Genomic DNA, 16,224 nt, shown 5'->3' with positions numbered 1-16,224 from the left:
CATGTGATGTTGTTATCTAAACATTCCCAAACATTTGACATGCGGTTTGGCTGCTGATACCAGACCTGATACCAGAGCTGATACCAGACCTGATACCAGACCTGATACCAGACCTGATACCAGTCAGATGAGTTGACTCTATGAAGTGCAGGCGATTACATGTGATAAGCAGCAAAAACACACACAGAGGGACACATTAATACAATAGCTGATAACAGCGCACAGCAGTGATAAGCCTCCCTTTCACTTTTGAAGAAGTTCATCTTATATGTAATGAATTAAATACAGTATGGGGTCACATCAGGGGTCAGGTGATGAACTACATGATCAGAGTCTGGATTGGCCACAAAACTAGACTACCTAGCCCTGACTTCCAGTGCCCCATGGCCATTACCTGTTGATTGATTTTTGGTAGTTTCCTGCATTAATGTCAAGGCTGTAGAAGGAATCCTATGTTGGAATTTAGTTTAAAAAATTCATTATTTCTTTCTATATTGTGCTGATATGGTGCACGCTCTCAAGTAAAATTACCATAAACTGACTGACATTTGTGTATTTAATTGAAATAATCCTGGGCTGTAAATAAAGGGATAAGGAGATCAATAATGAGCCAACAACAAACTTGGGATCCATAACAGGTTAATGCAGCCATATGACCCACAAGAAAAGTGGGGGGGGGCTCAACATCAGCCAACCATCAATCAGGCACAAATTTATAAATTGATGATTGTCATCATTATATATATTATCATAAATGGAAGTAGGTCAGTTATTACACTGGGGAAATCACCAGATGATCATTTGGTTCTGTTGCATACAATGTTGTATGGACTTTCAGCAAAACTCCAACAACTGAAAGAGGTTCCTATGCGATACCTGATACATTGTCTGCCTCTGATCTGACTCCTGATAACATCACTTTACCACAAGATGGCAATGTTGTCAAAATGATCTTTATGTGGTGTCATTGTCGCACAGAATTAAAAAGTGACCAGAGAAAGGTTGCTGTTCTCAAATGCATTTAATAATAAAACAAAATTACCCACAGTACTAACACAGTAAAAATAAATACAAGTAATGTTTCTGATAAAAAACTGTAGCCCTTTTAATTTGAAAACGCGCACACAAACAAACTGATGAGAACTCATGCTACACACAGTTGCTTTCTAATGCATCTCTGCTACATATTTCATTTTTTTGTTACTAGAAAAACAAAAAAACTAACACACCCATCTGCCCTGATTGAAGGGTTCAAAACTACATCTCGGAGAGAATCATGAGCTTGTGCTCTCACATGCCGGTGAAAAACGACCACACTCACTCAGCTGCTCATTACAGTGTCAGAAAACCATGTATTACAAAAAATAAACACAATATCACATTTTCACATCAGTGCAATTAAACCCTGACCCGTTGGCTCTACCAACAAAAGCATGCAAGTCAATTACTCTAAAAATCACTCTTATATACAATAGGTCTGCTTACTTTCAGTGCAGCCATGTTCACAAAGTACCTAGCCTAGGCCTAATCAAATGAATAAGCAACTGTTAATCTCACAACATTATCAATTAGATACTATTCAGATACTGACATGTAAGCTAATTTTATTAAGGTTCCCTGTGTGTATGTGATGTACTCATGGGGTGTTTGTGGAAGTCATTGAGCTCTGCCCCCTTATTTCTGCAGGATGTATGAGCACAAGTGGATTACATCTACTGTGTGTGAGGCATTTTTAATATAACATGGTGGTAGATATATCAGTCAGGACGCCCCTGTGGGATTTTATTGCTCCTTCCTAATCCAAAGATTCAACATCTGTCTCTTATCTTGTCGTGTCTGTCCTTTGCTTGTCTGAATGTCAGCTATTAAACCTGCCTTTCTCTTTCTCTGTCTGTCTCCATCTCCCTCACCATCTCTCTCTCTCTCTCTCTCTCTCTCTCACACACACACACACACACACACACACACACAAAAACACAAATTCACATTGCATGTACAGGTTCGCGTTTCAGGCTCTGCAGCCTCCTGCAGGTTCCCAGTTCCCTGGATTTAATGTATTCATCAGAAACAGACACTGAGTGAGGGGAGGGAGCAGATTAAAGTCCTACAGTACATCATGATAAGGGACTGCAGTATTTTCTGCTGCAAGACAACCTTAAAACACCCTTCATCTGAACAAACAGCTTTTACCCTAGGCCAAGTTTGTAATGGGGACAGGGAAAAGAAAAAAACGTAGGCTACTTCTCACAATCTAAAATTAAACACCATCTCATTGTATCTGTACACACCAGATAATCTCTCCAGAAAGGAATATTTTTTTGCTCTTCATCTATTCCATCTTGTTGACCACTGCTCTCAAATAAATCCAACTATGTCAGGTACGAGCGTCTGCCGTTGACCTTGCTGAATATGACAAATTCAAAGGAAGACTCGATGATATTGCTGCCTCTTCATTTTGAGTCTCACTAACACAGCTTCCATCCTTTCAGACCCCGATACACCCACAAGACAATCCTCAACAAGACCTGCTGCAGCCTCAAATGCCTAACTGTCTAGGTGACGTGAGAAATATAACTGTGCTATATGCTAATCACACTGGTTTTCACCTGCTTCCTCTCCTGCCTCCTTCCTTGCATCTACACATTTAGCAGATCTTGACTAGGAAGTGGTTGGATGATCATGTGTGAAATTTCAGTGTCTTACAGCGCAAGAGTCTAATAAACCTCATTATGAAAAATCAGCTCAGTAAAGCAGGAGGCCACGGGGTATTTTTCCAGCCATTTAGATAACAAGTCCTTTACTCCACTGCCGCTCCACTCCTGAGGTGAGAGCAGTGGAGGGGGCTCTCAGGGTCACATGATGGTGCAGCGATTCCTCTGTAGCGCCCCCTGCAGACGGATGGAGGTGTGGTTCTGGCGCATGCCCCGTGCCACAGCGATGCCCAGCAGCTCCTTGAAGAGCAGGACGACATGCCAGTTAAACTTGGCAGAGCACTCCACATAACCGCACTTCCAGGTCTTCTTCACCAGGACTGACACTGCCCTGCGGGGCATGAAGCGCTGGCGCTGCAGATCTCTCTTGTTGCCCACCACCAGGATTGGCACCTCACTGCTGCTGCCTTCCCTGCAGGAGCATGTGAGAGGTATAAAAATAAAGGTTAGTTTTAAAAACGCACAGTTATCATCATGATGTTTATCACAGTGGTTGGGCGTGTGTAAGATGTCTGTGTGCAGTTTTTTCTTTTCCTCTGAGGTGTGCGGGGGCGGACTGGAGGATTAGAGCTCACGGGCTCAAGGGGCCTCCCACCACACTCTGCAGTGACTGGTTGACAGCATTATGGAGTGTGAAAATGTACGCAAGCCAAAGATAGGCATAAATTAGTGTTACTTGTGTTTGTAATACTTACTCCTACAGTGTTAATGATAAACATCAACATCTAAGATGATGTCATCAAGTACAACAGTTTCCAGTAACAACTGATCGGTGGTGGTTTGGAAATCAAGTCTGAAGATCTACTTAAAAAGGAGAGAATTATATTTTACTACAGCAATGTAGATAAAAGTATTACTGGAGGAGATCAAATTGGATTGTAGAGCAAATACTATGAAGGAAATAAGGCTGATTATATAAATAGGATTTTTAACAATGTTGTGAGCCAGAGCCACTGGAGCTGGAAGCTTTAATTGTTATTTATCATGAAAAATAATAATATTAGCATATGAGTTTTATATTTAAAAGAAACTGTGGTATGTCAAGTTGAATTCCCCGAGGACTAATAAATCAGGTGAATTATGAGACTTGAAGGAGCAGCGATGTGTGTAAGCACAAGACAGCTGCTGACTTGCTGAGCTCAGTGTCAGCTGAGGTATGAATTGTTAAAGCTGCTGCGTTAACAATTCATCTCTTCCTCTTATACTGAACAATGGGGTTTTTTTTTGCCTTTTTATGCCTTAACAGATGGATAGATAGCTCAATAAAGAATATTTTAGAGACACAGAGAGAAACACACTGATGATAAATTAGACTAAAAACCCACAAAAAATTGTCTGAGTAAGGGACTGTTTCATCACAAGCCTCCAGATCAGCTTCACTACTGGAGGGATTAAAACCATCTTTATCAAACAGTTTCTCTCATTTGGAGTTTTGTTGATGGTGGTGGAGAGTAATGTCTAACTGCAGCCCTGCTCAAAAATCTCTCATAGTGTTCAGTTGGGTTGAGATCTGGTGACTGTGAGGGTCATCGCATGAGATTCTTATCATTTTCGTACTTAGCAAAGTGTTCAGTGACCCCCTGTGCACTTCAATGAATGCATTTACGTGCACACTTGTATCCAAGTTTTGATCATGTTTTTTGAGAAACTTATGTGAAACCAGGAGTTCTCCAGTGGCTAATATGACATTGGTAAATGGTAAATAGCGCATCTGATCATTCCTTCATGATGGTAAACAATGTAATGCTGATCTACACACTGAAATTAAGGTCTGTCACTGGTAATGTGGATTATAAACTGATGATAACGTGAAAGAGCCAGAAACCAAATTTAGCTCATCCTGTGCCATTGAGGTAAGACTGTGTTCAGACAACAGCCCTGCTGTCATACGGCAGAACAGGTGAACCAATCTCAACTCTTGCTGGAACGCAACATGGCGTCATCCAGCAAGGACCCGTGCTGGCCAATCAAATACAGTTCTGGCATGCACACATTCCTGATACATTACTTTGCAATGTGAACACTTTTTTTCCTACTGTTTACCTAGCGATTGCAACAAGAAAAGATACAACTGACACTGAAATAGCATTTCAGAGTTGTTGTCCAGTGTTATGGGGTCTTATTTCATATTTCTATTGTGTTTTTTGGATCATATTTCATTTCCACTGTTGCCTGAACCAACACGCCCCCATCAACACACCCCCGTGCATTTCTTTCACCCAAGGTTGTTACAAAATTTTTACCAAAGTGACAGGTTTGCTGGATGTGCAGGGGTGAAAGGCATGCCTGCACCGCCACAAAGAATCAGAAGCCTGGAGACTGTATGAGCTTGTGTACAGAGATATGAATAACCAGGTTTCTTATATTCCCCACTTGTCATATATACCGAATATGAGCGTAATCCAGACAGAACTTAAAACTGAGATACCAGAGTAAATGTGAATTATGTCATTTTGGTATTTCCTTTAATTTGTCACATGCATGTATGGTAGAATTTCCAAGCCCTGCGGCAAAGTTGTTAAAGATGTGGAGTTGAAAAACACATTTCACTTTTTTCCTTTTCACAGGTTGTGCTCACATAACAGACTTAAATATATCTCCAAGCATATCTGCTCAAGCTTGGGTGTTTTAGCACATCGAAATGTACTGTGTGTGTAGGAGTGTGTGCATGCATCTGTTTGTGGGAACTGGGGGAAACTATACAGAGGTAATGGAGGGACACAACGCTGTCACAGACTTCACTCAACTGAAGGCACGAGGACGAAAAAAAAAATAGAGGTTATTCTGTTTTTGAAGAGATTTTGTCAGAAGAACTTTGAGGATTATGTCAAGTATTTTAAGGATATATTTCAAAGTTGAGCAAAATGAAAAAATCTTTATAATTGACATCTACACTACAGCCACCCTGAGCTGCAACAGCCTCCATTATTCATGAGTTCAGTTTATATACAGAATTTGTCCTTTCTCCACTCTTCCCTCTCTTCCTCCAGTCTTGTCTCAAATCTTTGTCCTATGATTACACATCTCTCCTGTTTTCCATTCCTCTTGCATTCACCATCCCTTCCCCAGCTGCTGGTGATAATGGTTTTCTCTCATGAGCCAAGAAGGTGGGGATGAACTGTGCAGTGGCAGTTTGGTCATGTACAACATAGCAGAACAAATGAGGCCACTCATTGTACCTTTCAATATGTAAATATATGCAGGTATGCCAACAGTAAGGATGATAGAGTAGGTGATGCCTTTCCATTGGTCTTTTTTCCCACTTGCCAGCCAGGAGACCTGTACTATATGTTATCTCCCTCTAGCTATCAAGCTTCCTGTCTTTTGCTGCTGTACTCTGTCCAATAAAAGCAGAAATATCCTAAAAATAATCTTTAAATCACTAGTGACATCTCAGGCAGCTCTCATGCAGCAATGCCAGAATCAAATGTTATTACTAAACTGTCAGGATGCAGGGAGGAGTGTGCTGAATTAAAAGATATCACCACAACCAGACTATCTATCACTGTCACACTGTCACAAACGTGTAATTGTACGGCTTTGTGGCAGGGCCCTGAAATTGCATGCTGTCTCCAGATGGGTGACATGGTAATGTCATCAGAAATAACCAGCGATGGTTAACCAGCTGTCTGTCAGTGGACGTATTTTCAGTCACGGTTTGGCCAGCTTAGCTTAGAGCGCACAGTTGACTGTACCTGTTCTCCACTATCTGCTGTCGGATCATCTTGACATATTCAAAGCTCTCCACACAGCAGATGTCATACACCAGGATGTAGGCGTTGGCATTGCGAACACCTCTGCAGCGCAGATCCAACCACTCCTATAGGACAGACACAAAGAGATAAAAAAATGTAAATATACAAATAAAGAGACGTTGTATGGCCTAGAGAAGTGGCATCGCTCTGTCAGTCAGTCCACCTCTTTGGTCCAAAAGCTACTAGATGGATTTTCATGATAGGATTTGGTCCTTGGACATTCATGGTGCTCAGAGGATTAATCCAATGACTTTGGTGATTTTCTAACATTTCCTCTAGTGCCACCTTGAGGTTATTTGTAGTTTTGAGTTAAATATCGCAATAAGTACGGATAAAATCTAATGACGTCTCCGATAATGGCATCAATAAATCAAACTTTTAATGATTGAATTCTTTGATTCATGATAAAACACCTGCAAAACATTCTCATCAGCCTCTACTATGTGTTGTCTTTGTAATCAGCAAACCATAGCACGCTAACACCCTAAACTAAGATAGTAAATACTGCCAATTATTCCCTGCTAATGATCATCATGTTAGCATTGTAAGGGTGAGCATGTTAGCATGCTGATGCTAGCATTTAGCTCAAAGCACCACTGTGAAACCTCACAGAGCTGCTAGCACATAATGCACCTACATATAGAATACAAAAATGTTAGGGAGTGACTGAACAGCATGTGTCACGTGTTCCTATAATTATTCTAAAGCACTCTGGCCCAGAGTCATAGTTCATCTGCCTCTACTACTTATCATCTGTGAAAAAGTGCAGAGTCAACGAAGTCCTAGAGCTGGTATTGCTCTGGGAGTCTCACAGCTTAAAACAAAGTCATAAAACATGGCAACCGGCCAGCAGAAAGCACTGCACTGTGTCCTAGCTACACATGTTCAAGGACGGTGACAGAGGATACAGCTTATAAAAGATAGGCAAACACACAGCCTTCTGTCAGGAGAAGAGAAAGGAACAAATACTACTTGTAAATTTTAAAATTTTGCTGCTGCGTAGCTAAGCTTTTTGATTCAGGCAAACAATATTTGTTTACTGGTTACGAGTTTCAAACTGTAATTCAAGCACATGATGGGTACATTTGCATCTTACTGGAGGACAGTTATTAGTAACACAGTGACCCTAGCTTCTATTCATGCTGTGTTTTTGAGTTTTCACCAACCCACCACCGTAACCACCTCTAACAGCATACAATGAATTTATATGCATTTGATCTGATAAAAGGGGGAGGAGAAAACTGAGGAATTTCAGGGGTTGGGAGGAAAAATTCTGCCGAGGGAGGAAAATGAGAAAACAAACGCAGCCCTGAGAGACTGTCAAAAAGATGAAAAAGGCAGTGGTGGATTAAGGGATGAACAGATATGTGTCAACATAACCTCTGGTGTGCCTGCACACTGCTAATGAAGGGTCTGGAGATGTTGACTGTCAGGAACTGAACTCAGTTTAAGTCTATTCTATTCTATTCTATTCTATTCTATTCTATTCTATTCTATTCTATTCTGTTTGAATTTCAGTTCCATTCAATTCAATACAATTTATCAAGCAAACTCTGGACACTATGCTTTGTGCAAGAAACAATAATGTTTGTCTTATTCAGTGCTAACTGCTGTAATGCACAAATTATGAGCATATTCATTTTGGAAAACACATTTTTGTAAACACGTCTATTCACCGTAGTTGCCAAGAGTTACACGAGAAGATTAACACCACTCTCACATCTGTACGCTAAATATAAAGCTGGAGCCAGCAGTTGGTTAGCTGAGCATAAAGACTGGAAACAAGGGGAAACATTTAGCCTAGGTCTGTCCAATGATAACAAAATCTTTCCAGTATCTGTAAAGCTCACTATTTGGCAAAATTGCAAGTTATGGTTTTAGAGGTTGGTTGGTTATGTGCTAGACTATTTCTTGGCTGGGTGCAGTGATTTATCATCACTCATTCTAATTCTCAGCGAGAAAGGGAATAAGCATATTCCACATAATGAATGTTGATATATTTAATTCTGAAGCAACTTTGAGCCTTTATCAAGTCTCATTGTTTTTATGGTATTATTTGGGTCCAAGTGCTGAGTATTTTGAGCTAAAAAGATTTTTTGCAAGAGATTTAATAATTTCTCTGCAAACTATTATTTTAATAATATATCTTCTCATCACACACTCACAATAAACATTTAGATCCAAGCATAATTCCATATGTGACCACTCGTTTCGTCATATGCAAGCTGTTCTGATTGATTTAGTATATAATTTGGCTCTGTTTTTTTTTTGTTTTTTTTTTTTGACTGATGCACCTGCACCTTGGGCACAGCTCTTTGGAGTTCTGTCTGTTGCATCATGTTGCTTTGACTACTCAAATATCAAAGTGTTGATTGTCAGACCTCTTTTAATTTTTATGCCTCTAATTAGCATCCAAGCCACTGTGACCCTTGTTTGTACAAGTGCTTGCAATGATGAACAATTTGCTACAGTGTTAAAGTCATTCTCCACGTGCTGTTTACATTTGCTCTTGTAGCTCCTTCAGCAGCTTGTTCATCCTGAAGGAAGTATTTCAGAAATCTAATTACATTGCTCTCAAGGTTGGAGAAAATATGCTTTTCAAATCAACATACTGCACAGGCAGTCTGTGCAAATAAAATCAACTGACAATTTGTGACAGGGGAGGCTAAGGGAGCAGATGATGATCAGTGTGACTTCTAATGATGATAACGATAGCACATCTGTGTCAGTGAGGAATTATCTGCCTTCAATCAGTTTGGGGGAGGGCATTTGTGGGTTTGTGTCTAGGTGAGTGTGAGGAAGAAACAGCCTCACACATCAGCACGGAGATAATGAGGCCAATCAGGCAATGGAGACAAACACGTGGCGTGAAGATTGCTGCCATCAAAAGCGAAAGAGAGGGCAGATGAAGGGAGGGAGGAAGGGGGGCCGTGTGTTGTAAAACCTGGTAGAAAGTGTGATTATTTTCTCTGTCTCTATCCAGGTTGAATCAGTGGTGAGAGACAGGGAAAAACATGGTATGATTTCGTCTTGTTGTTGAGAGTCCAAGACAATTTAAATCCAAAGTCATGTCAGGCAGACTTCAGAAAATATTCACCTGTTTTTGCCAAGACATGTCCCGTGTCATAACACATCATATCATCACAACTCACTCTTTTCTCTTAATCGAGGCAATTGATGATGTGAAATGCACACAGTGGCTTCAGTTGCAGCCTCATATCCCTGGGGCTAAAAATAGCAGCTTGTGTTCTCATCTCATATCTCTTTGTCATCCAAGTCCTGTTTTTAAATGTAGAGGAGGGGCTAGAAGCAGCGATACCACTTCTCTAAAACACAAACATGAAACACAGGCACAACAAGGAAATTAAGAACTACTGCACAGTGAGCCTGGGAATACAAGACAGTGCAGCAATACAATGGCTGATGAACCGAAATCAAAGAAATTTAAAATGCATGTGTGGGCATGTTTATTTGTGCGCACTTGCAGAATGTGAGAATGTGCTTGCAGGAGTGTGAATACGAAGTGTGGTGCCACTGTCTGTGTCCTGCGGTCTTCTTAACACGGCGCAGAAAAAGAGCATCTCGTCCTTCACTCCTCACGAGCCAAACAGATCATGTTTCCCTGACAACTGCAGGCCGTGGTCAGTTTGTAGCAGGTTATGACAAAGCTGTCGCGTCTCCTGATATAAGGGGAGGCAGCTTAATAGTAATGAGTGGTGGTGATGGATCAATACTCAAGCACAGGAGGGAGGCAGGTGTAACCTGGTGGGGGAAGGGTGCTGAGTAATTATCAAAGATATGCCACACATAAGCCACGATGACTGATTTGCAATTAAAATCTATTATATACCCTGGGGATGAAATTGCCATTAGTCACTGGTGACCTATACCAGGAAAACCATTAAAATCTGTAGGGTTTATTGTCCTTTTCAGTAATTCACTTTGAGATGACACAGAGAGGATGGTCTGCTGCTGGTTTCTCACATTCTCGCACACAGAATCACAAAGAAAGCAGTCAAGTAACTCCGGGCAATGTAGTCATGAATTGTTAATTTTGAAAACAGGAGCTAACAAGGATTTTACACAAATTGAAACAGCTTGAAAGGCATAGTTCGACATTTTCAGAAATACGCTTCTTGGCTTTCTAGCTGAGAGTTAGATGCGATGATTAATACCATTTCCTGATCAATATGATGCTAGATCCAGTGGTCAGTTAACTTAGCTGAGCATGAAGACTGTAAGCGAGAGGGGAAACTCTGCCCTGTCTGAAGGTTATGAAATCCTCCTTGGCTGAGCACAGTGACAACTTGTGTTTAAACTTTGGTTTTTGTCAGTTAATGAGCTTTAGATGTGCTGCTTGACCCATTTAGTCACCTTTGGAAAGAGCCAGACTAGCTTTTCCCATTGTTTTCAGTCTTTATGCTAAGCTAAGCTAACCATCTCATGGCAGTAACCTCATATTTAGCGTACAGACATGATAGTGGTATCAACCAACTCGTCTAACTCCTGGCAAGAAGGCAAATTAGCCCGAAATGTTGAATCATGCTTGTATATAACAACAATGACACTATTCACTGATATGTAATTTGCTGATAATTCATTTAAATATTTTCTATTCTATTCTGTCTAATTTATACGTGGCTCAATTTTAAAAGTCACAACCAAGACTCTCAACACACGTCAGCAAACACTTACATGGCTCGTAAACCTCATGTGCACTTCACAGACACTCACCTAATATTTGTACGCCGCCTGTGAGAGTCAAAATTACACAATGTATGACATGCGAAGCAATAATTTCCAGCCTGTTACCACAGACTGTATGAACAGATAGCTGAGAAAAATGTCCAGAGAGAGCAGGAGGGGGAGAGAGAGCATTTTGCGTGGGAGGAAGTCATGGAGATACATTGTGGCAAGAACATAAAAAATAAATAAAAAATTTGAAGAACAATAAAAATCATTGCTGAATCCACTGTCAGGCTTAAAACCATCTGTCATTCCGTCCTATTGACATACTGTGACAGATGCTCTCTAAATGCAATACTCTCTGCAACAGACTCACATAAACCAAAGCAAACAAATCATTACACCATCACAGCCTCACAGTAAAATAATAGAAATCTTGCCTGTTTCCAGCATTGTAAAAAGATAAAAATGGCTGTCAATGTGGTTGAATTGGGGTCACAAGTAGCCCGCCAGAACATTACTGTTCTTCTTTTAAATATAATCTGAACTGATGATAAATTGCCGCGCTGCATAAGCATGGAGGCGTACTGACTCACTCCATTCTGCAGCTTATTCATCACAAATTTCAGAGGACATTATACAACCTCATTTGGTAACCCTTACTTTGACAGTGTCCATTAAACTCTGTGCAACCTTTCTAATTGAGTGCAGTAAATGGCTACTGTCTCCTCTGTTGGTCTTTTATTCCCAGCTGTATTCTAGCAGGGAACTGTGATTTAATTCAATCTATTGTGTACTGCAAGTAAATTTCAATCAGGTTTCTTACCATTATAACTCACTGCTCATTGTGCCCACTGCCCCTGACCCATGTTACGTTTCTCTGTCCACGGAGTAAATACAGAGCAGGGCAGTGAGTCAAAAATGCCTCATATCTCATCACTGCTCTCACTCTGAATAGAGGACATCACCAGACAAAGCAGGAGATCGAGGCTCAGAACAAGCAGGACGTGACAGGAGCGGAGAAGAAAAAGTACAGCAGGCCTCAAAGGGTCGTTCCTCTGCAAATGAGTGGCCATAAATCTGTCTGGTAGAAATGTTGTGGCAGCACTCAGCTAATGGTTTTCTCCGGATGTGTACCTTCCACAAAGGGACATGCCAAACCACCACTCCAAGATGAGCATGAAATGTTCTCACGATATGATGCAGCGTGATACCAAATGAAAGCAGTGTAAGCTTAATAGCTCTCTCATGTGACTCAACCTTAGGGACACACACACATACACACTCACACTCCCACACATGAACTCATGAGACTCATCCTGTCCTTTTCCTGCTTTCTGTTCACACACACCAGCTTGTTCCCTAATGGAGGTTAAGCACCATTTAGCAGAAGAAAGAAAAAACTCAATCAGAGTGTCTTTACAGAAGGTCTCTGTGGGCAGGGAACAAAGGACTCTGTGGGCCTCTTAACACTTTCTAACAAAATGTTAAATCTGGTAGAGCAGCTACATGTAATTCTGCAGCAGTGTGACAGGATGATGACTCTGGCCCATCAGCCTCCCTGTCAGATGTTTTCTGTGTTAACACCGGGGTTTCTGAGTGCACAGCAAACCAACACTTTGGGAGGCCTCTCACTCAAACTGCTCTTTTTTTTTCGTCCCCTCCTTGGCTTGATCTCATTCTCTCAGTTGGTGCCTCGTCTGTGTAAGGCTATGTGCGAGGCCATATGGGAGAAAAGGAGGGAAATGTTAAGCAGCAGCAGCTGCAGCTGCTGTCAGCTTGGTGTGGTGACCTTGGAGATTTCTACTGTATCTTGAAAGCATCGCAGCCTCTCCACCCTGGCTGCATTGGACAGGAGTGAAAACATACCTCAAGACAATAGACACTTGGAGTCGGACACTTTCAATATCTGGGGACTATTCACACTCATCCAGACACAAACCAAAATCTATACTTTTTTGTGAGAACAAGATAATTTTGCCGAGGTTAGGTTTTTCAAGTCTATTTGAGAACAGTACTCACATGCCCACATGTGCTGTGAAACAGGTTTTGGTCGCTGTAAGATCCCACTGGCCTTGAAGACATTCTTTCTTTTAAAAGTTTCTATTTGTGATGATAAGGGATAGGGAACAAAGTCTCATTGTATGCAAGAAATGTATAAGTTCAGCTGTAGCTAACTTGATGCTTCAGCAGTCTGAATTAGACAAATCAAGTTGGTGTCTTCTAACATTTCATCCGACATTTCAGTCTTTTTAGTACAGAATTCCCGTTGTGGGGAATATTAATGCAAAGACAGAATTTTGAACTAAAAAGACTGGACAATGGACTATTGAAGCCTCATGATGGCTTTGGCTGAAATACACTGTAACACAGAATAAGAACTGTGGATTTTGTCACCCAATCACTTACATTGAAACGCAAGAAGGAATCTTTTCAGGGCTTATATGGACACGAGGAACAATTACAGCACCCACTAAAGCTTTTAACATGAAAATTTGAGTTTTTTAACCTGTCCTTTCAAGAAAAAACTTCCATTGAAGAAAAAAGCTGCTGCTGAGATAATTCCTCTATATCCCTGATTCTTGGCAAGGAGGAGGACACAGCTACAAATCTGCTTTGCAAAGTGATTACAAACCTCGGGCCTTTGGAGCTACAGTGCATTTTTGCTATGATCCTGCAATCAGATGTGTCTCCAACTAATGAGGTGTGGCATATGACCTGTGGCCATGAATAAAAGGGCAGTCTGTCTGTTCTATTTTTAAACTGGGAGTTCAACCAGGTGCTGTGTCAAATGCCTGCAGTACAATCCTGCTATTACTTTCTGTGCGTGCAAGCCTGATACAACACAACCACCACCGGCACTGTAAAATCAACTCTAAACATATTTGACACTGCTCTTAGTTAGGAGTCTGTAGGAGACACGGTATGATCAGTAAACAATATGCAAGCTGGCATTCCCTCCCTCCACATGAGAGGGGTGGGAGAGAGAGAGAGAGAGAGAGAGAGAGAGAGAGAGAGAGTTTACAAAGTGAGGCTCTCCAAAGGTTTAAGTCAGTCAGGTCTCCATAGCAACTACTAGACTGGGGACATCTGATAGTGATAGAAGAATAAATAAAATTGGTGGGTTTGCCTTTGAGGGATGCCACTGGCACTGAGCAGAGAGAGATTCAGTAAATGAGAGGTGGGTTCAGGGAATCTGCGAATGGGTTGTGGATTGTGTAAATCCTCTGATAAAGTTAAAGATCTAAGTCCTGAGACTGAGACACGGTACCTGGCTGGAGCTTGATGGAAAAGAGGAGATCGGTGGGACGTCTAAAATCTTCAGCTCATACATGTTCCCGTTGAGTATGACGGAGGGTCTGTACACATATCTGGTCCTGGTCGGCGTGTACACCTCCGAGAAATCGTTATAGATGAACTGGCGGATTATAGAAGTTTTCCCCACTCCGGGAGCACCGATGACTGCGATACTCAGCGTCTCCACCATCCCTGGAGCACGACTTCAGCACCATGGACAGCGACGACAACGACGACAGATGTGACCGTCCAGGAAGCACAGCTGGCCGCCGCTGCTTTGCCGCCGCCGCTGCTGCTCTGATGGAATTCAACCCACCGCTGGCCCCTTTCAACCCGCAGCCTCTAAAATCACCTCAACTGGCTTCAACTGTGCGCAATCAAACGAATCAATGGCCGAATAAATCATCCAGCCGTCGAACAGAGAGAAGAAACTTTATCTCCGGGCTGAGGGAGAAAGAGAGAGGAGCCACGCAGCTCGGAGATTGTCAAGAATAAAGCTCAACCATGATCATGCAGATGGAGGGGCTCTCGCTGCCTCTGCAATCCAACACACAGAGAGAAACTCTTGGTTTTCAGGGGACATCCCCAGGCGACCTCGTCGGCCCCCGAGAGGAAGCGTAAAAGTCCGTCCTTGCTGTCCCCACATGGACATAATCTCATCCAGGCTAGACTCTGACCTTGTCCAAACGCACAGGAGTCCTCGGTGTCTTCATTGATTATCTCCTCTGCACCTCTCAACACATTTCCACTGATGCACCACCACCAGCACCACCAGCACCACCACAGCGCGCCTCCATCACTCGGAGGACGGGCGCGCAGCCGCCAGCCTCGCAAATAAGCCCTCCGCCACGTGTTCTAAAATTTTATACAACCTCATAATCTGTTTTCGGTCGATGGCAGAAGGATCAGTTTACATCCATGTGATCCAAGAGAGAGGAGGCAACCCACACAGCCCGCGGACGCGCGTTTTCTGTAAAGGCATCTGGAGCCTATGAACGAGCATTGTGTGTCTGCCGTTGGAGAGACATGAGCTGGTGAAGACTGCTCTCCATCTCTCTCTCTCTCTCTCTCTCTCTCTCTCTCTCTCTCTATCACTTGCAATATCCCCTGCCCTGCTCATCCAATAGGATCATGTCTTGCGCAAGGCGTGTGAAAGCTTTCAGCTCCTATACGCCGCAAATAAATGGCAGAGGAATAGGCCACACACCATACATCACTCATACATCATCTCAGAGTCAGGGTCATGGAGAAGCGGCGCAAGACTGAACATCATATCTCTGAGGACACGGCTTATTATTGGTGAGGGTCCTCGGGCAGGGCAGGGACGACGTGTCCCATCAATCACTGCTGCATGGCAGCAGCACACAATGGCCACAAATCCACTTTAGTGACCGGTCTGGGGAATAAACACGCAGACACTGTGTGATCCCTCAAAATAGATGAGCTTGTCTCGTCAGGAACAGTCCAATAAGAGCACATGCATATCCGTGTTAAATGGTATGTTTAGGAATGATTAATACGTTGTTTACTAATAGCCTACTTTATAAGCTATTAATAAAAACATTTGGGAGTCCAGGCGGTGAACAGTCCTTTTGGTTGGATTATAATCAGTGGGAAACTTTCCTGGGCTTCCCAACCCTCAGGGGCCCTACACCCACAGATTCAACGTGTGGCAGTTTTATCCACTGCAGTTATTTGGTAGTTTGCACCACTGAAGCACAACATTATTATATTAACTGCAACCCTGGTGTTTGGTAGTAATGTGGTTAGAAATG

At 42.2% G+C, this 16,224-nt stretch overlaps 1 protein-coding gene across 1 annotated transcript; it reads right to left on the bottom strand.

The window, feature by feature from the left end:
* Positions 1–1,002: 1,002 nt before the first annotated feature.
* rasl10a (RAS-like, family 10, member A) lies at positions 1,003–15,521 on the bottom strand. Its single transcript, XM_071482944.1, has 3 exons — positions 14,424–15,521; positions 6,407–6,531; positions 1,003–3,123 (listed from the first exon to the last, which is right to left on the bottom strand). The coding sequence occupies exons 1-3, from the start codon at positions 14,637–14,639 to the stop codon at positions 2,853–2,855; spliced, it is 612 nt and encodes a 203-aa protein (XP_071339045.1). The 5' UTR covers positions 14,640–15,521; the 3' UTR covers positions 1,003–2,852.
* Positions 15,522–16,224: the final 703 nt, after the last annotated feature.

The sequence above is a fragment of the Trachinotus anak genome, unplaced genomic scaffold (assembly GCF_046630095.1).
Source record: "Trachinotus anak isolate AG129_WGS33_773 ecotype Australia unplaced genomic scaffold, CSIRO_AGI_Tana_v1 ptg000008l, whole genome shotgun sequence".
Taxonomy (NCBI): domain Eukaryota; kingdom Metazoa; phylum Chordata; class Actinopteri; order Carangiformes; family Carangidae; genus Trachinotus; species Trachinotus anak.
Note: the sequence above shows the minus strand (reverse complement) of the source record. Positions and strands in the feature narration are given on the sequence as shown.